General features: G+C 48.7%; 2 protein-coding genes across 7 annotated transcripts in view; one reads left to right on the forward strand and one right to left on the reverse strand.

Annotated features, from left to right (window-relative positions):
- GRIN2D (glutamate ionotropic receptor NMDA type subunit 2D) overlaps positions 1–25,729 on the forward strand; it is a 56,291-nt gene that overhangs the window by 23,398 nt on the left and 7,164 nt on the right. For all 6 annotated transcript variants that reach the window (XR_010138638.1, XM_054540854.2, XM_054540855.2 and 3 more), the window contains 3 exons: positions 2,159–2,284; positions 2,511–2,740; positions 4,720–4,880. Coding sequence is in view for 5 of the 6 variants with exons in the window: in XM_054540854.2 (XP_054396829.1) it covers positions 2,159–2,284; positions 2,511–2,740; positions 4,720–4,880 (517 nt within the window). In the remaining variant the exon portion in view is untranslated. The remainder of the gene's footprint in view (positions 1–2,158; positions 2,285–2,510; positions 2,741–4,719; positions 4,881–25,729) is intronic.
- LOC112130060 (small ribosomal subunit protein uS14-like) lies at positions 11,291–11,607 on the reverse strand. The gene has a single exon (XM_054540861.2). The coding sequence runs from the start codon at positions 11,557–11,559 to the stop codon at positions 11,389–11,391; it is 171 nt and encodes a 56-aa protein (XP_054396836.1). The 5' UTR covers positions 11,560–11,607; the 3' UTR covers positions 11,291–11,388.

Genomic DNA, 25,729 nt, shown 5'->3' on the forward strand with positions numbered 1-25,729 from the left:
TTTTAACTACAGAAGATGGTGTGGGGATATATAATCAGATTTAGGTTTTTAAAATATCCAGCTCTGTGTAATCCCAGCTACTCTGGAGGCTGAGGTGTAACGATGGCTTGAACCCAGGAGGCAGAGGTTGCAGTGAGCCAAGATGGCACCACTGCACTCCAGCCTGGATGACAGAGCCAGACCCTATCTCCAAAAAAGAAAAAAGAAAAAAATCCCACTCTGTGGAAGCAAGTGGCTGGCAGGGATGCTACTGCAAGGTTTATGCCAGAGACAGAGTGGGGGTGTGCAATAGGAAGGTGACAGCAGACAGACGCAGGGTGTGGTTAGGGAGCTGCCCACCAGATGGGCTGGTGGCTTTGAGATGGATTGGGTAGAGGGACCATTGCTGAGCTGGAGAAGCGTATATCGGCCAAGGGCAACAGTGCTTGTCAGTTCCCACTTGCTCTCTGAAGTGTGAGCAAACTCCTGGGAGAGGGGAGGGGCTGGAAGAAGAGCCATCCCTTCCTTTGTGTTTTGTTTTCTGTTTATTTCGCCCAACGGTGTCTCCTGTGGCCTCCCCTCACACTGAGAAGCACCACGTGGGGCCCCTGCTTGCAGGCAGCACACTGCAGAGGAGTGACAAGGTCCTATTTATGCCCCACCAAGTTGCCCAGCAGAGGTGACAGGCGTGTCCCCAGCTGCCGCAGTGACAGTCCAGGGTGCTGACCTTGCCGTGACGGGGGCAGTCTGACAGCTCACACTTGGCCCTGGGAAGTTGAATCACCTGGTCCTAATCTCAATGAAATGGTGATTTGGGTTTATTGTTGGTGAGCTCCCAGGGGCTAAACACGGTTATCGAATGTGAGGAGGGGACACATGAATGGGAGGTTGGCTAATGGACAGGGCAGGGTGTTAACTCTAGCAGGGACACCTAGGGGACAAGAAAGAGACGGTGTCGCTGATTCAGGCGCCTGTGAGTTATTTATTTATTTATTTTTTGAGACAGAGTCTTGCTCTGTCACTCAGGCTGGAGTGCAGTGGCACGATCTCAGCTCACTGCAACCTCCACCTCCTGGGTTCAAGCAATTCTCCTGCCTCAGCCTACTGAGTAGCTGGGACTACAGGCGCCCACCATGACGCCCAGCTAATTTTGTATTTTTAGTAGAGAAGGGGTTTCACCATGTTGGCCAGGCTGGTCTTGAACTCCTGACCTTAGGTGATCCTCCCACCTCGGCCTCCCAAAGTGCTGGGATTACAGGCGTGAACCACCACACCCAGCCACCTGTGAGTTTTGAGTAAAGCATGGGTGCTTGAGAGAGTGATCAGGCCAGAAAGGAGAGTGTGACAAGGCTGAGTGGCAGGGACTTTGTCCTGGGGGTGCTAGGGAGCCTGGGGAGGGCTGTAAGCAGGGGAGGGGCCAGGTCCTCTCTGCGCTGTGTGGGGGATAGGCTGTAGGGGACAGACGGGAGCTCAGGAGGCTGGGGAAATGGTTGGTGGGAGGAGATGAGGCCTGAGCCCTGTTGGCCATGAGAATGGAGAGGAGAGGCCCAAGTAGTATCAGGGGCAGGAGCGTGGGGCTGGAGACTGACAGGCTGTGGCCAGCGAGGGAGAGGGAGGGAGGGAGGACGGCAAATGAGGTTTGGGCCTGTGACTGGGTGGATGGTGGGGCTCCCATCATGAGGAGCGTGGGAGCTGGTCTGGGCTCAGCATGGGACATGATGAATGGCCTGGGGGGATGGCTGGAGTAGGTGGAAGCTTGGGCCTGTGACTCAGGAAACATTTAGGAGACAGTTTCTATTTGGTGGCTGAAACCACAGAAATGCCTGCGACGGCTCTCTTTGAGAATGGCTGCCTCCTAGAGGTCTGGGTGGGCCATAAGACTATCATGGAGATGGAGAAGCAGAGATAGGGCCAGAATAGGATGGGGTCAGATCTGGGCTGCACCTTGTTCCCTGCTGGTAGTACCCTAGGTTTTTTTTCTTTTCTTTTTTCTTCCTTTTTTTTTTTTTTGTAGAGACAGGGAGTTCAAGGCCAGGCTGGTCTTGAACTCCAGGCGTCAAGTGATCCTCCTGCCTCAGCCTCCCAAAGTTCTGGGAGTACAGGTGTGAGGCACCGCCCCAGCCTGATCCCTGAGTCTTTTGCTTGGCTGAGCCATAACCATGCACTCCCTTGTCCCCAGAGCCCTACAGCCCCGCCGTGTGGGTGATGATGTTCGTCATGTGCCTCACTGTGGTCGCCGTCACTGTTTTCATCTTCGAGTACCTCAGTCCTGTTGGCTATAACCGCAGCCTGGCCACGGGCAAGCGTGAGTCCCCCTTCCTCCATCCCCCGCCTCGGTGATCCCGAACCACAGAGACAGAGAACTACATTTCCCAGCAGCCCCTGGGGGGGTGGGGGTGGGGGTCAAGCTAGGGCCTCTCGGGAGGTGCCAGATGTCTTGAGGGCCACTGGGAATTGTAGTTCTTTTTCCCACCCCCCTCCCTTATTGAGAAGGGATCTGGGGTCTATGTCCGCGTCCTGGCCCCCTGCAGGCCCTGGCGGCTCAACCTTCACCATTGGGAAATCCATCTGGCTGCTCTGGGCCCTGGTGTTCAATAATTCGGTGCCCGTGGAGAACCCCCGGGGAACCACCAGCAAAATCATGGTGCTGGTGTGGGCCTTCTTCGCCGTCATCTTCCTCGCCAGCTACACAGCCAACCTGGCCGCCTTCATGATCCAGGAGGAGTACGTGGATACTGTGTCCGGGCTCAGTGACCGCAAGGTGTGTGTGGGCCCAGGGCTGGGCTGGAGCTGGGGCTGGAGGTCACAGAGCTTGTCATGTGGTAGATTAGAGGGGCCTCTTGCGGGGGGCGGGGGTGAGGGGGATGGGGGGTGGGGGGAGGGCGGGAAGGGGGTCTCTTCCCAAGGAAAATTCCAGAATGGTAGAATGGAATGTTGTGGATGGAGAAAGAACACGTTTCACGATGAGCTATTTAAAATATTCCTAGGGAAGAGGGTGTCCCTGAATGTTCTAGGGGCAGTTGTGCCAAGTGGGATATTCTAGAACGAGTGCTTCTCTCAAACTGTGAGGAAGGATTAATTTTTGAAACTTCTAAGGCTGGGCGCGGTGGCTCACGCCTGTAATCCCAGCACTTTGGGAGGCCAAGGCAGGCGGATCACGAGGTTAGGAGATCGAGACCATCCTGGCTAACACGGTGAAACCCCGTCTCTTCTAAAAGTACAAAAAATTAGCCGGGCGTGGTGACGGGCACCTGTAGTCCCAGCTACTCGGGAGGCTGAGGCAGGAGAATGGCGTGAATCCAGGAGGCGGAGCTTGCAGTGAACCAAGATCACCCCACTGCACTCCAGCCAGCGTGACAGAGTGAGACTCCGTCTCAAAAAAAAAAAAAAAAAAAAACTTCTAGTCCATTGCAGACAATGCTTTTGTAAAATTCAACGGAAATGAATTATTAGAAAAGTAAAATAAGATCTAAAACCAAGACAGACAAAAGTCAAACCTGGCCAGGAACAGTGGCTCACGCCTGTAATCCCAGCACTTTGGGAGGCCGAGGTGGGTGGATCACCTGAGGTGAGGAGTTCGAGACCAGCCTGGCCAACACAGTGAAACCTCGTCTCTACTAAAAATACAAAAATTAGCCAGACGTGGTGGTGGGTGCCTGTAATTCCAGCTACTCGGGAGGCTGAGGCAGGAGAATCGCTTGAACCCGGAGGCAGAGGTTACAGTAAGCCATGATTATGCCACAAATAGACCCGATTCCTAGCCTGGGTGACAGAGGGAGACTCTGCCTCAAAAAAAAGCCAAACTAACATTTTTATTTATTAGATTCAACAGACGAAAAAGGATTCTGTCGAATCACTCTAAATGCTCACTCCCTCCATTCCTGTACACACCTCACTGCAATCACCGTTTGTTGAGGGACTGGTGGTTTGCAGAGCATACTCTGAGACTAAAGTGATTAATTAGCTGGGTGTCATGACCTATTAGAGGCTTGAGAAATCAGTTTGATGGGTTGCAATAAGCATTTTTTAACGGAAAGGAGTAGAATAGAATAGTTGCCTGCATCTTATGTGTAAGTTTGGTTTTACAAAACTTGTTTTAGTTGGCTGGGCATGGTGGCTCATGCCTGTAATCCCAGCACTTTGGGAGGCCAAGGCGGGCGGATCACCTGAGGTTGGTAGTTCGAGACCAGCCTGACCAACATGGAGAAACCCCGTCTCTACTAAAAATACAAAATTGGCTGGGCATGGTGGTGTGTGCCTGTAATCCCAGCTACTCGGGAGGCTGAGGCAGGAGAATCAGTTGAACCTGGGAGGCAGAGGTTGCAGTGAGCTGACATTGTGCCATTGCACTCCAGCCTGGGCAACAAGAGCAAGACTCCGTTTAAAAAAAAAAAAGTGAACTATTTCTGAACGGATTGGTAAATAGCAACAGCCCCCAGCTCCTGCCATGCCAGCCTCTGCCCCCAGGACCTCCCGCGATTCAGTAAGTGAAGACTTAACTCCTGGCACATCAGGGGCCTCAGGGAGGCTTCTCGTGAACTTTTGGTTTACGTGTCTGCAACTGTGTGTGCTCGGGGGGAGTGGAAAATCATTCCTTAATGTAGTGAGCGAGTGTTGAGAAATATTGAACACTCCTAGGACTGGGGTGTCTGCCAGATAGCGGGTGTGTCTCAGAATGGGTGATTTGTGTCAGGGATGTCCCTGCGGAGGGTGCCCTAATCACTCCCCATTCTGCCCCAGTTCCAGAGGCCCCAGGAGCAGTACCCGCCCCTGAAGTTTGGGACCGTGCCCAATGGCTCCACGGAGAAGAACATCCGCAGCAACTATCCCGACATGCACAGCTACATGGTGCGCTACAACCAGCCCCGCGTAGAGGAAGCGCTCACTCAGCTCAAGGCAGGGTCAGCGCAGACTCGGGCCGGGGGTGGGGGTGGGGGTGGGGCTGCTGGGGACCTGAGGATGCTCAGAGATGGCAACGGGTCCAGGTTCATTCATTTAGTTCTAGAGGTCAGCCCTGGGTGGGTCAGCTTGGAGGGCGGAGGTCATCGAGGGTGGAAGTGGACTCCTCCCAGGAGTAGGCTCCTTGGGATATTTTCTGGGATGCAGTAGTTCTGGATTCTGGGGTGAGACTGACGGGGCTCAAATCTTTGCTCTTCCCCTTCTTGGCTTTGTGACCTTGGGCAAGTTACTCAGCCTCTCTGAACCTCTGTTTCCTCCTCTGTAAAATGAGGATAACAAGAGTATCCCCACTGTAATGATCATAAGATCATTACAAGAATTATACTAGTAAGCCGGGCACGGTGGCTCATGCCTGTAATCCCAGCACTTTCAGAGGCCAAGGCAGGCGGATCACAAGGTCAGGAGATCGAGACCATCCTGGCCAACATGGTGAAAACTCGTCTCTACAAAAAATACAAAAATTAGCTGGGCGTGGTGGCACGCGCCTGTAGTCCCAGATACTTGGGAGGCTGAGGCAGGAGAATCGCTTGAACCCGGGAGTCGGAGGTTGCAGTGAGCAGAGATCATGCCACTGCACTCCAGCCTGGCGACAGAGCGAGACTCCGTCTCAAAAAAAAAAAAAAAGAATTAAATTAGTTAATCCATTCAGAACATTTATTTATTTATTTAGAACAGTGCCCGGTGCACTATAGGTGTTTGTTGATATTATCATTATCATTAGACCTGAACTCACTGGAATCAATGCTTAGATTGTGTTTATCTTTTTACATCCCTTTCCCAAATCATAGGGATGAAGTTAAATTCAGAGGCCAGGCGCGGTAGCTCACGCCTATAATCCCAGCACTTTGGGAGGTGGAGGCGGGCAGATCACTTCAGGTCAGGAGTTGGAGACCACCTGGCCAACAAAGTGAAACCCCATCTCTACTTAAAATACAAAAATTAGGCTGGGTGCGGTGACAGGCTCCTGTAATCTCAGCACTTTGGGAGGCCGAGACGGGCAGATCATTTGAGGTCAGGAGTTCAAGAACAGCCTGGCCAACATGGTGAAACCTTGTCTCTACTTAAAATACAAAAAGTAGCTGGGTGTGGTGGCGGGCGCCTGTAATCTCAGCTGCTTGGGAGGCTGAGGCAGGAGGATCGCTTGAATGCAGGAGGCGGAGGTTACAGTGAGCCGAGACTGTGTCATTGCACTCCAGCCTGGGCAACAGAGAGAGACTCCGTCTTAAAAAGAAAACAAAACAAAAAAAGTTGAGTTCAGGCCCCAAAGTACAGCCCACGAATACAACAAGTCTGAGCACAGTAACTTTCTCCCCGTCCTGCATTTACTCAGTCCTTCCGTGTGCATTTTTCTTATCCTCTACCCTACACTAGGCAGTGAACAAATAGACCCAATTCCTAGGTCTAGAGGTGGGAAGTGAACAATAAACATGCAAACAGAAAAATCAAGATCTTTTCAGAAAGTGATGGTGAGCTAGAGAGCGGCTGGGCTGGGATATTTTCACCAGGGTGTTCAGGGTGGGCTTCTTGGAGGAGGTGACATTTGTGCAGAGCCCTGCAGGAGGTGAAAGAGCTAGCCAGGTGGACTTCCGGAAGCAGAGCCTTCAGGTGAAGAGAACAGAGTGTGCAAAGGGCCTGAGGAAGGTGTGGTGTTGGTTTACTGGAGGAACAGCAAGAAGGCCAGTGTGGTTGAAGGGCAAGGAGCTGAGGTGAGGGAGTAGATGAGGGGAGGATTCTGGGCATGAGGCCAAGGTCAGGGCTGGACTGACCTTCTCACTACTAAGGGCAGTGAGAAGCCTTGGGGAGTAGAAACTTTACGTAAGGAAGGGTATGATCTGATTTCTGTTTTTGCTTGTTTTGAGACAGGGTCTCATTCTGTCACCCAGGCTGGAGTACAGTTGTTCGATCTCAGCTCGCTGCAACCTCCGCCTTTCCTGGGTTCAAGCAATTCTCCCACCTCAGCCTCCTGAGTAGCTGGGATTACAGGCATGCACTACTATGCCTGGCTAATTTTTGTATTTTTGGTAGAGACGAGGTTTTGCCATGTTGGTCAGGCTGGTCTTGAACTCCTGACATGAGGTGATCTGCCTGCCTCAGCCTCCCAAAGTGCTGGGATTAGAGGTGTGAGCCACCATGCCCGGCTTAAAAAAATTTATAATGCCCGGTGTAGTGGCTCACACCTGTAATCCTAAAGATTCGTGAGGCCAAGGTGAGAGGATCACTTAAGACCAGGAGTTCAAGACCAGCCTGTGAAACATAGTGAGACCCCTTGACTCACAAAAAAAAATTTTTTTTTTGTTTTGTTTTGAGATGGAGTCTCGCTCTGTCGCCCCGGTTGGAGCGCAGTGGCACGATCTCGGCTCACTACAACTGCCGCCTCCCAGGTTTAAGCAATTCTGACTCAGCCTCCCAAGGAGCTGGGACTACAGGCGCCTGCCACTACACCCAGCTAAGTTTTGTATTTTTAGTAGAGACGGGGTTTTTGCCATGTTGGTCAGGCTGGTCTGGAACTACTGACCTCAGGTGATCCGCCCACCTCGGCCTCCCAAAGTGCTGGGATTACAGGCGTGAGCCACCACACCCGGCTAACAAAAAATTTTTTAATTAGCCAGGCATCATGGCGCGCACCTGTAGTCCCGCCTACTTGGGAGGCTAAGGTCGAAGGATCACTTGAGCCCAGGGGATGGAGGCTACAGTGAGCTATGATCGCACCACTACACTCTAGCCTGGGTAACAGCAAGACCCTGTCTCCAACAAAAAAAAAAAAAAAAGAAAAATTTAAGAGCACCAACTTTATGCCAGGTATAGTTCCTGCACTGGATAACAACAGTTAACAAAATAGGTCAGTTCCCCACATCAGCTAGGAGTGCTTTAACAGACAGAGGTTTCTTTATCTCTCACAATAAGAAGTCCAGGGCTGGCATGATAGCTTCAAAATACCATTAACAATCTGAAATCTGCTTGTAATCCCAGCATTTTGGTAGACTGAGGTGGGTGGCCTGGCCAACATGGTGAAATCCCATCTCTACTAAAAATACAAAAAATTAGCTGGGTGTGGTGGCGTGCACCTGTAATCCCAGCTACTGGGAGGCTGAGGCAGGAGAATCGCTTGAACCTGGGAGATGGAGGTTGCGGTTAGCCAAGATGGTGCCTGCACTCTGGCCTGGGCAACAAGAGCGACACTCCGTCTAAAAAAAAAGGGGGGGCCCAGAACAACACCCCCTTGCCTGAGGCCTAAAGTAGGTATTAAATTTGTAGAATTATAGACAGAGATGTTAAGACACAGCACAGAACGGGAAAAATAAATTTTTTACATTGCACATTCATCCATCCATTCATTACTTTCAAGAAGTACTTACCAAGTACCTTTGATGTGTTCGGCTCTGTGACAGATGCCTAGGTCCCTGGTAACTTGAAGCTTCCCTTCTAGTGGAGGGAGGTGGAAAACACACAGATGTTATAAATTCTACCCCTTAAAGTATATCAGATCCTGAAACAGGGAGTTTCTCTCTGGCCATCTTTCTGTCCAGCTCTGTTTGCTTCCAAGTTGCACCCCATCTAATTCCCTTCTCTCTGGAGGACGGTTTTCTACATCTCCCCACAGGATGCCCCATGGCCTGGGAGTTCCTAACAACATCCTGGGGATGCTTAACAGCAGTGAGTTTAGAACCAGATGGAGGCCGGGCCCAGAGGCTCACGCTTACAATCCCAGCACTTTGGGAGGCTGAGGCGGATCAGTCAAGGTCAGGAGTTCAAGACCAGCCTGGCCAACTTGGTGAAACCCCATCTCTACTAAAAATACAAAAATTAGCCAGGTGTGGTGGCACGCGCCTGTAATCCCAGCTACTCCGTAGGCTGAGGCGGGAGACTTGCTTAAATCCGGGAGATGGAGGCTGCAGTGAGCTGAGATCGCACCACTGCACTCCAGCATGGGCGACAGAGCAAGACTCTGTCTCAAAAAAAAAAAAAAAGAACCAGAGGGTCCTGGGTTCCAATGGGAGCTACATCCCTTACTTACTCCTCAGCCCGAATTTCCGACTCCCTATTACGGGGTCAACAATCCCTCCTGTCCATCAAATGGCTCTGGGAAAAAGTTCGGTACCACAGCCCCACATACTGAGGATCTGCTTGGTCCAGCTAGGGGTCAAGTGTCCATGCCAGGACCAATCAGTAGTATGGTGGGGTGGGGCGTGGTCATGTGGTTCACCCAGCTGAGTCTTCCGCATTCAAAGGTGTGAGGACCCTGTGGTCAGGGTTTCTAATCACCCTTCTTTCACCGGCCTCCTGCCTTCTCATCAGCTTTGAAGCTTGATGGGCCCCTGGGCGCTCTTCCCAGGGCTCCCCTATCTGGAGAACCCCCTTGTGCCCAACACCTGTAGTCTTCCTTCACATTCCTCTGCCTGGGGAATGAAGTTTTTCCTTCCTCAATTCCCTTTTCTCCCTTTCATTAAACGATTTGTTTGCCAACACTTGGTTATTGTCAAAATGAATAACTGTCCCTCCCCCTTCCTTGATGTCAGTGGTTTGAGGGGTTTCCTTCTGTCTTTCTAGAGCAGAGCAGGGGAACCGCCTGCATCATTTACAATTTTCTAGTAGACACACTGAAATTTATTTTATGATTTTTTTTTTTTTTTTTTTGAGATGGAGTCTCATTCTTGCCCAGGCTGGGGTGCTGTGGTGCGATCTTGGCTCACTGCAACCTCCGCCTCCCGGGTTCAAGCAATTCTCCTCCCTCGGCCTCCCGAGTAGCTGGGATTACAACAAGCATGTGCCACGATGCCTGGCTAATTTTTTTTTTGTATTTTTTTGTATATATATATATATTTTAGAAGTGTGACTGTCACTTTATTGCTTTCTGTATAATATAGTTTTTTTGTATTGTTAATAGAGATGGAGTTTTACCATATTGGTCAGGCTGGTCTCGAACACCTGACCTCAGGTGATCCGTCTGTCTTGGCCTCCCAAAGTGCTGGGATTACAGGTGTGAGCTACCACACCTGGCCTCAAAATATATTTTATGTACTCCAATAGTTCCAAAATATTATTTTGATATGCAATCAATATAAAAATTAATAAGATGTTTTATATTTTTATTGGTACTTTTTGGCGGGGGATCCAGTGTATAGTTATCCTCACGGTGCATGTCAATTTGAACTTGGTGTATTTCAAGAGCTCAATAACCACATCTGGCCAGTGGCTGTCATAAGGGACTGTAGAGCTAAAATCTCTACAGTATTTTTAAAATCTTTTCTGTTATTTTTCTTCCCTCCTTGCCTTCTTCTCTTTCCTTATTCCTTTCTTCTTCTTCCTCCTTCTCTTCTTTCTCTCACTTGTGCTTTTTTCCCTTCGTCATCTCTTCCTTTGCTTCCCTTCACCCTGATGTCATTCAGGGTCTTCATGCCCTGGATCTAGATGACGTTGGCTCCAACCCCTCTTCCTGAGAATTCTGCAAATTCCTGGGCTTCTCGGGGTCATCCTGGCTTCTAGCTCCTTTTTGCAGGATTTAATTCACTTTCTGGACCATCTCACTGGCCAGAGTGTGTCTTCCCAGTTCCAGGGCCTATTTGCCAGAATTGGAACCCACCTTTCCCTTAATCCTCACACATAAACCCCCACTGGGGGTAAGTGGGGCTGTGGACTGAAGACTGGGAACAGCACTGTCCCGAGGAATGAATGCTGCATGAGTTGAAGTGTAATTCTAAGTTTTTAGTGGCCACATAAAAAGAAGCAGGTGGCCGGGCACAGTGGCTCACGCCTGTAATCCCAGCACTTTGGGAGGCCGAGGCGGGCAGATCACGAGGTCAGGACTTCAAGACGAGCTTGGCCAACATGGTGAAACCCCATCTCTACGAAAAATACAAAAATTGGCCCTGCTGTGGTGGTGTGTGCCTGTAATCCCAGCTACTCAGGAGGCTGAGGCAGGAGAATGGCTTGAACCTGGGAGGCGGAGGTTGTAGTGTGCTGTGATCATACCACTGCACTCCAGCCTGGGCGACAGAGTGACTCAGTTTCAAAAAAAAAAAAAAAAAGGAAGAAGCAGGTGAGGCCTGGCTCACGCCTGTAATCCCAGCACTTTGGGAGGCCAAGGCAGGTGGATCGCTTGAGATCAGGAGTTTGAGACCAGCCTGACCAATATGGTGAAACCCTGTCTCTACTAAAAATACAAAAATTAGCTGGGTGTGGTGGCGGGTGCCTGTAATCCCAGCTACTCGCGAGGCTGAGGCAGAAGAATCGCTTGAATCCGGGAGGTGGAGGTTGTAGTGAGCTGAGATCATGCCACTGCACTCCAGCCTGGGCGACAAAACGAGACTTCGTCTCAACAACAACAACAACAACAAAAAGTAGGTGAAATTAATTTTTGTTTGTTTTTTCAAATGTTTATTTTACGTACAAAGAATTATCATGGTTTTTCATTGAGTAGATGCCTCGGATAATCCTCTGAAGGAAGATCATTTAGTCTAACTTAATGAAACCGATACCCTTCGCGTACTGACGGAAACACTGGCGGCACATATTGAGGCCATATTTCCGGATCAGACCGTGCCGGTTTGAACAGACGCGACAAGAGCGAGAACCCTGGCCGAATTTTCGCGGGTGGCTCCAGTACAGCTGCTGGTGACCCATCTTGCTCTCAGCAGTGCAACGAGGTAAAAGCTTTTTTTTTTTTTTTTTGAGACGGAGTCTTGCTCTGTCGCCCAGGCTGGAGTGCAGTGGCGCAATCTCGGCTCACTGCAAGCGCTGCCTCCCGGGTTCATGCCATTCTCCTGCCTCAGCCGCCAGAGTAGCTGGGACTACAGGCACCTGCAACCACGCCCGGCTAATTTTTTGTATTTTTAGTAGAGACGGGGTTTCACCGTGTTAGCCATGACGGTCTCCATTTCCTGACCTCATGATCCGCCCGCCTCGGCCTCCCAAAGTGCTGGGATTACGGGGGTGAGCCATCGCGCCTGGCTGGAAATTACTTTTAATAATATATTTTACCTAACTATGTCCAAAATATTATTTTGACACGTAATCAGTATAAACATGGTTGAGACCGTTTACATAATTTTTTTCCCCACATGCTGTCTTTGAAATCAGTGGCATTTTACACTTACACCACATCTAGATTCAGAGTGACCACATTTCAAGTGATCCACAGCCCTAGTGGCGTGTCACTGCCGCACTGGACCGCCCAGGTCGACATCACCCAAACGCAAAAAGTTTCCTAGTCAACATAATGAAGAGAAAACATAAAAGGGCGCTGGCCGCCCCCCAGGACCCTGGGACTTTTTCACTTCCTTACTCACCCAGAGCATTCTCCCCAGCCAGCCTCTCCCCCTTCCCCCTTCTTTCGTTTTCTTCCTCCCCAGCCCTTCCCTCCAGGAAGGACCCTGAGAATTCCAGATTTTCTCTCTCTCTCTCTCTCTCTCTCTCTCTCTCAGCAGGGTGCCTTTCCAGGCTGCCACCTCCCACCTCTGCTTCACTTGCGCCTTCCTCAGAAGGCAGGGATGGCTGCAAACAGAATCACTTTCCTCTTTTACCCCTTCAGGGATACCTCACACTGCCAGCCTGCTCAGTTCTTGCAATCGGAGAGCAAGAATTCAGAGACTCTCGGTGGGCGGAGGGGGGAATCCCATTTTCTTTCTTTTTTTTTTGAGATGGAGTCTCGCTCTGTTGCCCAGGCTGGAGTGCAGTGATGCAATCTCGGCTCACTGCGACCTCGGCTACCCGGGTTCAAGTAATTCTCCTGCCTCAGCCTCCTGAGTATCTGGGATTACAGGCATATACCACCATCCCCGGCTAATTTTTGTATTTTTAGTAGACATGTGATTTCACTATGTTGGCCAGGCTGGTCTTGAACTCCTAACCTTAAGTGATCCACCTGCTTCAGCCTCCCAAAGTGCTGGGATTACAGGCGTGAGCCACCGTATCCAGCCGATGCCACTTTCCGAGTCTACTTGGTTCCCAAGTTTTGGATAGCAAGTGGCGAGAATGTGACTAGCAAGACAGACCAGCCCCATCTCTCAAAATGAACCTAAATCTGTCCCCGCCTTGAGTTCAGAGAAAGCAGGATACCTGTATTTTTTTTCCCCATACAAATGTCAGCCACATCACCAGCCTTTAATAAGTAAAAATAGCTGAGGCCTCATCCCGTGTCTTTTTATAGATACTTTTCATCTTTTTTTTTTATTGAGATATATACATAGATACAGTGAGGTACAGTGAGGTTCAAAAAGCATGCAACTCATTATTTATACATTCATAGACATCCATGTGGCCAGGTCCGGATTAAGGTATGGTGAATTTCCCAGCTTCTCATAAAGCTCCCCCTGCCTCTCCAGTCACCATACAATATCACATAATTAGTTTTGCCTGATTTTGAACATCCTCTAAACAGAATCAGACAGTGCATATAATACCTTTCTGTCTGGCTTATTTTCCTCAATGTTATCACCAGATCGTTCCTTCATTGCTGAATACCATTGAGTATACCATTATATAAATATACCATAATCCTTTCATTCTGCTGCTGGTGGACATTAAGGTTATTGCCAGTATTTGACCATTATGAATATTACTTTTTTTCTTTTCTTCTCTTTTCTTTTTTCTTTTTCTTTCCTTTTTTTTTTTTTTTTTTTTCTGAGACAGAGTCTCTCTCTATCGCCCAGGCTGGAGTGCAGTGGCGCGATCTCGGCTCACTGCAATCTCCGCCTCCCAGGTTCGAGCGAGTCTCCTGCCTCAGCCTCCCAAGTAGCTGGAATTACAGGCGCCTGCCACCACGCCTGGCTAATTTTTGTATTTTTAGTAGAGATGGGGTTTCACCATCTTGGCCAGACTGGCCTCAAACTCCTGACCTCAGGTGATCCAACCGCCTTGGCCTCCCAAAGAGCTGGGATTACAGGCATGAGCCACCATGCCTAGCTGAATATTCCCTTTTTTAAACATGTGTAATTGCCTCTTTTTTAAAATTTTTTATTATTTATTTATTTATTTTTTGAGACAAGAGTTTTGCTCTGTTGCCCAGACTGGAGTCCAGTGGTGCAATCTCTGCTCACTGCAACCTCCACCTCCTAGGTTCAGGCGATTCTCCTGCCTCAGTCTCCTGAGCAGGTGGGATTACAGGCACACACCATCATGCCCGGCTAATTTTTGTATTTTTAGTAAAGACGGGATTTCACCATGTTGGCCAGGCTGGTCTCAAATTCCTGACCTCAAGTGATCTGCCCACCTAGGACTCCCAAAGTGCTGGGATTACAGGCGTGAGCCACCACACCTTGGCCCATTATGAATATTCTACTATGAACATTCTTGTACAAGTGTTTGGGAGACATACACATTCCTTTTCCTTGATTGTATTCCCATAGGTGGAACTACCCGGTCATAGGGAGAGTATGCTTAGCTATAACAGATACTGTCAGACATCTTCCAAAATGGCTGGGCCCGGTGGCTCACGCCTGTAATCCCAGCACTTTGGGAGGCTGAGGCAGGCAGGTCACTTGAAGTCAGGAGTTCGAGACCAGCCTGGCCAACATGGCGAAACCCTGTCTCTACAAAAAAATACAAAAATTAGCCAGCTGTGCTGGCAGGTGCCTGTAATCCCAGCTACTCAGGAGGCTGAGGTAGGAGAACTGCTTGAGCCCCGGAGGCAGAGGTTGCAGTGAGCCAAGTCCACACCACTGCACTCCAGGCTGGGTGACAGAGTGAGACTCCCTCTCAAAACAACAAAACGAAACAAAACAACAACAACAAACATCCAAAGTGGTTGTACCAATTTAGACTCTCATCAGCAATGCAAGAGAGTTCTACTTGTTCCATATCCTTGCCTCCTTGCCAGGGCTTGGGATCATTCCTATATCTTTCTTTTTTTTTTGAGACAGAGTCTCGCTCTGTTGTCCAGGCTGGAGTGCAGTGGCGTGATCTCGGCTCACTACAACCTCCGCCTCCTGGGTTAAAGCAATTCTCTGCCTCAGCCTCCCGAGCAGCTGGGATTACAGGCACCTGCCACCACGCCCGGGTAATTTTTGTATTTTTAGTAGAGATGGGGTTTCACCATCTTGGCCAGGTTGGTCTTGAAGTCTTGACCTCATGATCCACCCGTCTCGGCCTCCCAAAGTGCTGGGATTACAGGCGTGAGCCACCCTCCTCGGTCCATTCCTGTATCTTTTTAATTTACTTTGATGTTTATTATATATCAATATATCAAGTCCTGTTCTAACTAATTTAAGTTCACAGTTAGTTTGCAAAAAATTAATCAAATCAATGTTTTGATTCATAGTCCTGGAGGCTAGGCGTCCTCTTGGCTCCTTCAGAGGGCTGTGAGGGAAGGATCTGTCCAGGCCTCTCTCTCCTTGGCTCTTGACTCTTGATCCCTGTATCTCTTCCCATCATCTTCCCTCTGTTTGTGTCTCTGTGGCCAAGTTCTTTTTTTTTTTTTTTTTGAGATGGAGTGTTGCCCAGGCTGGAGTGCAGTGACATGATCTTGGCTCACTGCAACCTCTACCCTCCGGGTTCAAGTGATTCTCCTGCCTCAGCCTCCTTAGTAGCTGGTATTATAGGCGTCCGCCACCACGCCCGACTAATTTTTGTATTTTTAGCAGAGATGGGTTTTTGTCATGTTGGCCAGCTGGTCTCGAACTCCTGACCTCAGGTGATATACCCACCTCGGCTTCCCAAAGTGCTGGGATTACAGGTGTGAACCACCGAACCCAGCCAAGTTCCCCCCACCCTTTTTTTTTTTTTTTTACTGAGACGGACTTTCACTCTCGTTGCCCCGGCTGGAGTGCAATGGCACAATCTCAGCTCACTGCAATCTCCACCTCCCGGGTTCCAGTGATTCTCCTGCCTCAGCCTCCCTCCTGTAGCTGAGATTACAGGCATGTGCCACCAAGCCCTGCTAATTTTTGTATTTTTAGTAGAGACAGAGTTTCACCATATTGCTCAGGCTGGTCTCAAACTCCTGTCCTCAGGTGATCCGCCTGCCACGGCCTCCCGAAGTGCTTGGATTACAGGCGTGAGCCACTGCGCCCAGCCCAAGTTCCCCTTTTTATAAGGACACTAGTCATACTGGATTAGAACCCACCTTAATGATCTCATTTTAACTGGATTTCCTCTGTAGAGGCCCTATCTACAAATAAGGTCACGTTCTGAAGTACTAGGGGCTAGGACTTCAATATGTGAATTTGGGGAGGGAACACAACTAAACCCTTAAGACCTCATAAAAAATCTCAGGTGGGTATTATTGGAAACATGAGGAACAGCAAGCTTCTTGCATCTACTAAGTGGCAGAACTAGGACTGGAACCCTGGCAGCCCAGTTCTACAGCCCAGGTTCTCACCACTAGGCTACATTGCTTCACATGTGCACTGAGTAACCCAGAATCACTCCTTTTGTCCCCCTCCCTGGAAGCTTCATGATTCACAAAGGACACCCCTGTGTTTCTCATTGTCACCTCTTGCTCTAATTTCCTGCTTCTGCTGAATTCTTTTTCCCCAGTATCCCTTGTTACTTTTTTTTTTTTTTTTTCTAATTTTTAGTTCTATATTTATCAGAGTTCTCCATCCACATAGTTTGGAGAGTCAAATACAAGAATTTCAGTTTAGTTTAGTTTGGTTTTGGAGTCAAGGTCGCACTCTGTCACCCAGGCTGGAGTGCAGTGGCACAATCATAGCTCATTGCAGCCTCAAGCTCCTGGGCTCAAGTGATCCTCCCGCCTCAGCCTCCCAAGCAGCTGGGACTACAGGTGTGCACCCCCACATCTGATTAATTTTATTTTATTTATTTATTTTTTTGAGATGGAGTCTTGCTTTGTCACCCAGCCTGGAGTGCCAGTGGTGTGATCTTGGCTCACTGCAACCTCCGCCTCCTGGGTTCAAGCAATTCTCCTGCCTCAGCCTCCTGAGTAGCTGGGATTACAGAAGCCTGCCACCACGCCCAGCTAACTTTTGTATTTTCAATAGAGACGGGGTTTCACCATGTTGGCCAGGCTGGTCTCGAACTCCTGACCTTAGGTAATCTGCCCACCTCAGCTTCCCAAAGTGCTGGGATTACAGGCATGAGCCACCGGGCCCGGCCTAATTTTAATTTTTTAATTTTTGTGTGTGTGTGTGTGTGTGTGTGTGTGTGTGTGTGTGTGTGTGTGTGTGTGTGTGTGTGTGTGTGTGTGTGTGTGTGTGTGTGTGTGTGTGTGTGTGTGTGTGTGTGTGTGTGTGTGTGTAGAGATGGGGTTCTCACTATGTTGCTTAGGCTGGTCTTGAACTCCCGGGCTCAAGTGATCCTCCTGCCTCAGCCTCCCAAAGCACCAGGATTACGGGCACGAGCCACCGTGCCTGGCAAGAATTTTATCTTTAAGGAAAAAAATAGCACCCTCCATTTCTCTCACCCCAGAGGAATCTACTTTCACCTCGTTTATTGTATCATTTTGTGATTTCTCTCCCTATCTCTAAATACTATGTTTGTATGACTACCTCTTGATTTTTCAATTTTAGGCATTTTTCCATCCGCTTCTCACTGTGGAAGACATACTCATACTCTTATTTAAATCAATTCAGCCTCCCACATTGTGACTCTGACAGATGAATATTCAGTGTTGACATGTTCTGACTATGTAAATGCTCTCACAGCTGCCACAGTAGTAAACCGTGATTACTTTCCTCTCCTACACAATTCTTTGTTTTTCTTTCTTTTTTTTCTTGAGACAGGGTCTCACTATGTCGCCCAGGCTGGAGTGCAGTGGCGTGATCTTGGTTCACGGCAACCTCCGCCTCCCAGGTTCAAGTGATTCTCCTGCCTCAGCCTCCCGATTAGCTGGGACTACAGGCGTGCGCCACTGCGCCTGGCTAATTTTGGTATTTTTAGTAGAGGTGGAGTTTCACCATGTTGGCCAGGCTGGTCTCAAACTCCTGACCTCAAGTGATCGGCCTGCCTCAGCCTCCCAAAGTGCTGCGATTACAGGCGGGAGCCACAGCTCCCAGCCGATATGGGGTTTCACCATGTTGGCCAGGCTGATCTCAAACTCCTGAGCTCAAGGGATCTACCCACCTCAGCCTCCCAAAGTGTTGGGATTACAGATGTGAGCCACCATGCCTGGTCTATTTTTCTTGAGGTTAGTAACTGTCTTTTTTCTTTTTCTTTCTTTTTTCAGTTGCTTCATGGCTGAGTTTTCTTTGTGGTTAACTAATTCAAACCCAAATTATCTGTTTACTGTCTAAATCTCTTAGTATGTTCAGAAGTATCTTAATATACTTAATATGTTAGAAGTATCAGATACTCCGTTAATTTCTTTTTTCTTTTCTTTTTTTTTTTTTTTTTTTTGAGACAGGGTCTCTCTCTGTCACTCAGGCTGGAGCACAGTGGCACAATCTCGGCTTACTGCAGCCTCTGCCTCCTGGGTTCAAGTGATTCTCATGCCTCAGCCTCCCAAATAGCTGGGATTACAGTCGTGTACCACCACACCCAGCTAATTTTTGTATTTTTTGTAGAGTGGGGTTTCGCCATATTGAACAGCTTGGTCTCAAATTCCTGGCCTCAAGTGATCTGCTCACCTCAGCCTCCCAAGTGCTGGGATTACAGGTGTGAGCCACTGTGCCTGGCCTTGTCAATTTCATCTTATTGAAGAAGTTGCTCTTGTGGCCTTCTGGCCTGCTCAAGCCTGGGGCATAGCCGCCATCTTGGGATCACCTTTCACCTTCATCCCTTCATCTCTGGTTTGGATCCTGTTGTAGCACAAATTCTAACTCTTTCTGGGTTTTGCTTCCTTGTTCTTTTGAGCTTCCTGACAGAGGCACATAGCGGGTATATTTTTGGAGACATTGCAAATCTGAAAAGTCTTTTTTCTGTCCTTGTACTTGATGGACAGTCGGGCTGGGTATAGAATTCTGGATTAGAGCTCATTTTCCTTCAGAATTTGGAAGAGTCACTCTATTGTTTTCTAATATCCAGTGCTACTGTAGAGAAATCCAAGATCATTCTGATTCCTATGCCTTTGTATGTAACCTGTTGTTTCTTTTCCTTGTCCTTGGTGGACTGACATTTATCAGTGACATGCCTTGATCTGTTTCCCCTTTTTTTTTTTTTTTTGAGATGGAGTTTCACTCTTGTTGCCCAGGCTGGAGTGCAATGGCACGATCTCAGCTCACTGCAACCTCCACCTCTCAGATACAAGCAATTCTCCTGTCTCAGCCTCCCAAGTAGCTCCGATTACAGGCATGTGGCACCATGCCCAGCTAATTTCTTTGTATTTAGTAGAGATGGGGTTTCACCATGTTAGTCAGGCTGGTTGCAAACTTCTGACCTCAGGTGATCCACCTGCCCCAGCCTCCCAAAGTGCTGGGATTATAGGTGTGTGCCACCGTGCCTGGCCTGTTTTCCTTTTCTTTTCCTTTATTTTTTCTTGTTTTTTTTTTTTTTTTTTTTTTTTTGAGACAGAGTCTTGCTCTGTCACCAGGCTGGAGTGCAGTGGCATGATCTGGGCTCACTGCAACCTCTGCCTCCCGGGTTCAAGCCATTCTCCTGCCTCAGCCTCCCTAGTAGCTGGGACTACAGGCGCCCACCACCAAGCCCAGCTAGTTTTTGTATTTTTAGTAGAGACGGGGTTTCACTGTGTTGGCCAGGATGGTCTCGATCTCCTGACCTTGTGATCCGCCTGCCTCAGCCTTCCAAAGTGCTGCGATTATAGGCGTGAGCCACCGCGCCCGGCCTTCTTTTTCTTTTTCTTTTTTTTTTTAGAGACAGGTTCTCACTATGTTTTCCAGGCTGGTCTTGAACTCCTGGGCTCAAGCAATCCTCCTGCCTTGGCTTCCCAAAATGCTAGGATTACAGGCATGAGCTGCTGCGCATGGCCATTGATCTGTTTCCATTGCTGGGTCTTTCAATCGTATCCTCATGTCATTTGTTCTGAGAAAATTTCTTGAATTTTCTTAAATTCTTTTATGTACAATATCTCCCTCTCCTTCATTTCTCTGTTTGTTTGTTTATTTATTTATGTTTAGAGACAGGGTCTCACTCTGTTCCCCAGGCTGGAGTGCAGTGAGGCAATCATAGCTCACTGCAGCCTTGACATCCTGGGCTCAAGCAATCCTCTCGCCTCAGCCTCCCAAGTAGCTTGGACTACAGGTGTGTGCCACTTTTGTATAGAGACAGGGGTCTCACTATGTTGCCCAGGCTGCTCTTGAACTCCTAGGATCAAGCGATCCTACCACCTTGGCCTCCCAAAGTGTTAGGATTACAGGTGTGAGGCACCATGCCTGGCCAGAAACTGGACTTTCTTTTTTTTTTAATTTCATTTTGCTTTTTTTTTTCTTGAGACAGAGTCTTGCTCTGTCACCCAGGCTGGAGTGCAGTGGCACGATCTCTGCTCACTGCAACCTCCACCTCCCAGGTTCAAGTGATTCTCCTGCCTCAGCCTCCTGAGTAGCTGGTTCTACAGTCACCCACCACCACGCCCAGCTAATTTTTGTATTTTTAGTAGAGGTGGGGTTTCATCATGTTGGCCAGGCTGGTCTTGAACTCCTGACCTCAAATGATCCACGCACCTCGGCCTCCCAAAGTGCTGGGATTACAGGCGTGAGCCACCACGCCTAATTAAAATTTAGGCCAGGTGCAATGGCTCACACCTGTAATCCCTGCACTTTGGGAGGACGAGGAGGGCGGATTGCCTGAGGTCAGGAGTTCGAGACCAGCCTGACCAACATGGTGAAACCCCATCTCTACTAAAAATACAAAAATTAGCCGGGCATGATGGCGAGCGCCTGTAATTCCAGCTGTTCGGGAGGCTGAGGCAGAATCGCTTGAACCCGGGAGGTGGAGGTTGCAGTGAGCTGAGACCAGCACATTGCACTCCAGCCTGGGCAACAAGAGCAAAACTCTATCTCAAAAATAAAAAATAAAAAATAAAACATAAATAAATAAAATTTAAATGCAAATAGCCATATGTGGCGAGCTAGTGGTTGCGCAACATAGAGGATAGCACTAGAAAATTCCATCTTTACAGTGAGGCACAAGGGAGAGGCAGCTCCCAGGGCTCTGGCCCGCTCGCAGGCCAAACGTGGGCTCACCCTACCGCTTCGGGCAAGCAACCCCACAGGGGGAGAAAGGAAATGCACGTCCTAAAAGGAAATAGAGAAACACAGCTTCTCCTCCCAGCCAGTTCTTGGTGCCCTTTCCATGAGAGATGTCCAATTTCTCACTCACTCAAGAGGGGCAAGAAAGGAAATATCGAGGCCCCTTTCCATAATGTAAGCATTATTTTTTTATTTCTTTTGGATCAATTAAAATATGGATGCATTCACACTCACACATTCCAAACTAACAGTACACACTGTTCTCATCTTGCCTCTTTCCACGGAGAAAGCCCTTTTGGCATCTTTTCTGTGTTAATGGAATCCTACTTCTCAGCTCCAGTGTCTGGGCCATGGAAGGCCTCCCTTGGACCAGTCAGAATTTACTCATTTGGCAGCTTCTTTTTTTTTTTTTTGAGATGGAGTCTCACTCTGTCGCCCAGGCTGGAGTGCAGTGGCGCCATCTCGGCTCACTGCAAGCTCCGCCTCCCGGGTTCACACCATTCTCCTGCCTCAGCTTCCCGAGTAGCTGGGACTACAGGCGCCCGCCACCTCATCTGGCTAATTTTTTGTATTTTTTTTTAGTAGAGACGGGGTTTCACCCTGTTAGCCAGGATGGTTTAGCTCTCCTGACCTTGTGATCAGCCCGCCTCCACCTCCCAAAGTGCTGGGATTACAGGTGCGAGCCACTGCGCCAGGCGGCTGCTTCTTTTATTTTCTTTTGAGATGCAGTCTTGCTCTGTCACCCAGGCTGGAGTGCAGTGGTGTGATCTCAGCTCACTGCAACCTCCACCTCCTGGGTTCAAGCAATTCTCCTGCCTCAGCCTCCCAAGTAGCTGGAACTACAGGCACACACAACCACGCCCAGCTAGTTGTTTTTTAGTAGAGATTGGGTTTCACCATGTTGGCCAGGCTGGTCTTGAACTTCTGACCTCAGGTGATCCGCCCACCTCAGTCTCCCGAAGTGTTCTTGGGATTACAGGTGTGAGCCACCACGCCTGGCCCACTTCTTTTCTTTTCTTTTGAACTCCTTTTTAAAAAATTTTTAATTGTATTTTTTTTTGTACAGATGGTCTCACTATGTTGCCCAGGCTGGTCTCAAACTCCTGGCCTCAAGCGATCCTCCCACCTTGGCCTCCCAAAGTGACGGGATGACAGGCTTGAGTGACCACACCCTACCTGAACTTCTTTTGTTAAATTTATTCCTAAATATTTGATTTTATTTTTATTTTTATTTTTTTGCCAGTCTCAAACTCCTGACCCCAAGGGATCTCCTGGCCTCGGCCTCCCAAAGTGCTGGGATTATAGGCATGAGCCACCGCACCCGGCCTGGAATTGTTTTAATTTCATTTTAATTGTTCATTGCTAGTATATAGGAATATAATTTATTTCGTATATTTTGTAATTTATTTCGTATATTGATCTTGTATCATGAACCTTGTTGAACTTCTATTAGCCGTAATAATTTTTATTGTGGATCCTTTGGGATTTTTCTATATACAATTCTATTAATTTGCTAGGGTAGCCATAACAAAATACCATAGACTGAGTGGCTTACTCAACAGAAATGTAACGCCCCACAGTTGTAGAGGCTAGAAGGTCAAAATCAAGGTGTCAGCAGTGATGGCTCCTTTTGAGGGCTGTGGGAGGACCTGTTCCAGACCTTCCTCCTTGGCTTGTAAAAAGCTGCCTTCTTCCTGTCTCTTCACCTTGTCTTCCCTTTAAGTGTCCATTCAGCCACTTTTTTTTTTTTGTTTGTTTGTTTTTTTTGGAGACGGAGTCTTGCTCTCGTTCTGTTGCCCGGGCACCATCTCAGCTCACCACTGCAACCTCCACTTCCCAGGTTTAAACAATTCTCCTGCCTCAGCCTCCCAAGTAGCTGAGATTACAGGCGTGTGCCACCACACCTGACTAATTTTTGTATTTTTAGTAGCAACGGGGTTTCGCCGTGTTGGCCAGGCTGGTCATGAACTTCTGAACTCAGGTGATCCGCTCGAGGTTCAAGCAATTCTCCTGCCTCAGCCTCCCGAGTAGCTGAGATTACAGGCACGTGCCACCGCACCCGGCTAATTTTTGTATTTTTAGTAGAGATGGGGTTTCGCTATGTTGGCCAAGCTGGTTATGAACTCCTGACCTCAGGAGATCCGCCCCCCGGGCAGCCTCCCAAAGTGCTGGGATTAGAAGCGTGAGCCACCACGCCCAGCCATTCAGCCATTTCTTATTAAGCACCTAGTGTGTGCTAGGCACTGTTCTAGACCCTGTGGATACAGTGGTGAATCAGACAGGCAAAGTCCCTGCCTCATGGAACTTAAATTCCAGTGAAGGGAGACGTACAATGCACGGAATAAATGAGAATATTCTATAGTGCATTAAGGGGATACATGCTATGGGTAAAAATAGGGCAGGGTGAATGCATTTGGAAAACTGGGGTGGGAGACTGGAGGTTGCAGTATCAAATAGGGTGCTCAGGAAGGTGTCTTTGGAGCAAACACCTGACGGAGGTTGTAACTGCCCAGTGGGTTCACCTTGCCCGCTGCCTAGACAGAGCCGATTTATCAAGACCGGGCGGGGGGGGGTCTGCAATGGAGAAAGAGTAATTCATGCAGAGCCAGCTGTGCGGGAGGACCGGAGTTTTATTATTACTCAAATCAGTCTGCCTGAGCATTCGGGAACCAGAGTTTTTAAAAGATAATTTGGCGGATAGGGGCTTGGGAAGTGGGGAGTGCTGATTGGTCAGGTTGGAGATGGACTCACAGGCGGTCGAAGTGAGGTTTTCTTGATGTTTTCTGTTCCTGGGTGGGATGGCAGAACTGGTTGAGCCAGATTACAGTCTGGGTGGTGTCAGCTGATCCATCGAGTATAGGGTCTGTAGAATATCTCAAGCACTCATCTTAGGTGTTACAATAATGATGTTATCCCCAGGAGCAACTGGGGGAGCTAGAGGCTGCGTGACCCCTAAACTTAATTTCTAATCTTGTAGCTAATTTGTTAGTCCTGCAAAGATAGACTGGTTCCCAGGCAAGAAGGGGGTCTTTTTAGGAAAGGGCTATTATCGATTTTGTTTCAGAGTCAAACCATGAACTAAATTCCTTCCCAAAGTTAGTTTGGCCTATGCCCAGGAATAAACAAGGACAACTTAAGGGTTAGAAGCAAGATGGAGTCGGTCAGGCAAAGGCAGTTTCAAGGTGAGAGAGTGAGTCAGGCAGCTATCTAGGAGAAGAATGTTCCAGCAGGCAGAACAGCCAGTGCAAAGGCCCTGGGGCAGGAGCGAGCTGGAGAGGTCCAGGTGCATCTCCCAGGCCAGAGTGAGGGGGGGCTTGGGAGATGAGGGCAGATGGGTAAGGAGGGATGGGGGGTGTCAGGTGGCACAGGGCCTCTAAACTCAAGGTGATCCAAGTCACTCTGAGTGACGAGGGGAGCCAAGGGGGGGTGGTGAGCTGAAAAGGGACAGCACTGACTCAAATGTTAAGACACCTCTGGTGACAGAGTGGGAACAAACAAGAAAGAAAGGACGGATGCAGGGAATTTTAATTTTTCCCCAACCTGCACCCAAACAAAGGCTGTAGGAAATGGCTGAGGTCTTTTTGTTTTGTTTTGTTTTTGAGACAGGGTCTCCCTCTGTCACCCAGGCTGGAGTACATGGCACAATCATAGCTCACTGCAACCTCATCCTCCTATCCTCAAGCGATCCTCCCACCTCAGCCTCCCAAGTAGCTGAGACGACAGGCATGCACCATCAAACCCAGCTAATTTTTAAAGTTTTTGTAGAGACAGGTCTCCCTTTGTTGCCCAAGCTGGTCTCGAACTCCTGGACCCAAGCAGTCCTCCTGCCTCAGCCTCCCAAAGTGCTGGGATGACAGGCATGAGCCAGGACTCCTGGAATGGCTGAGTTTTAATAGATATTTAGGGACTCTGAGGGGGTGGTGGATGCGAGAGGGGAGGGAGACAGTATATCCCAGAAAAACTGAGCAAACAATTGAAAGTGAATGCTGTTAGAGCTCCTCTTTCTGAAATCTCTCAAATATTTCCACCACTGGAAGCCTTGACTTTTAGCTTTCTCCAAAATGCAACTTGAGTCTCTCCTTCCACTCCCGCTTGTCCTCTAAGGACCCCTGCAGACACTCCTCCCATATTATCCCAGTCCCAGCCCCTCCATCCCTGGAGAAACTCCAGGGAGTGGGAAGAAACTCCACGTTCTTCCCACTTAAACATCAATAGCACTTCACCTTTCACCCCCAAGGGCATCTTCCTAAACAAAGAGAAACGTAGGGAAAAATTACAGTTTGCCTACAAGGCAGAAGTGGCTGCAGGCAGTGGTGGTATTTTTCTCGCCTATACTTACATTTCCAGATGTCATATGGGAACTCCCTGTTAGGATCTATATAAAATTAATTCAAACCCCATTCTCCAACAGTGGGATGATGAATGTCCTCCCCAGGTTTCTGCTAATTCTTCGGAGCTTCACATTCTCCACCCCCGAGTCTTTGCTTCAGCTAGAGAGACATTCAATTTGGGGAATCCACTTCCTGTCTGTTTCCCCACTTAGCATGTATGGACTAATTCAGTCCTTTTCCCTAATTTCCACGCAAACCACCACACACACACGGCATTTATATGTGAGCCTGTGAGTGCGTGGACAGGGTTTTTCTGAAGGTTTGGGGACACAGGAGGACTTAAATCAACAGACAGGTTAACCACTCAAAACTAGAGGTTAAGTATTCTTCTCTGGAAGATCCTTTGGCTTCTCTTCAACTCAG

The sequence above is a fragment of the Pongo abelii genome, chromosome 20 (assembly GCF_028885655.2).
Source record: "Pongo abelii isolate AG06213 chromosome 20, NHGRI_mPonAbe1-v2.0_pri, whole genome shotgun sequence".
Taxonomy (NCBI): Eukaryota; Metazoa; Chordata; class Mammalia; order Primates; family Hominidae; genus Pongo; species Pongo abelii.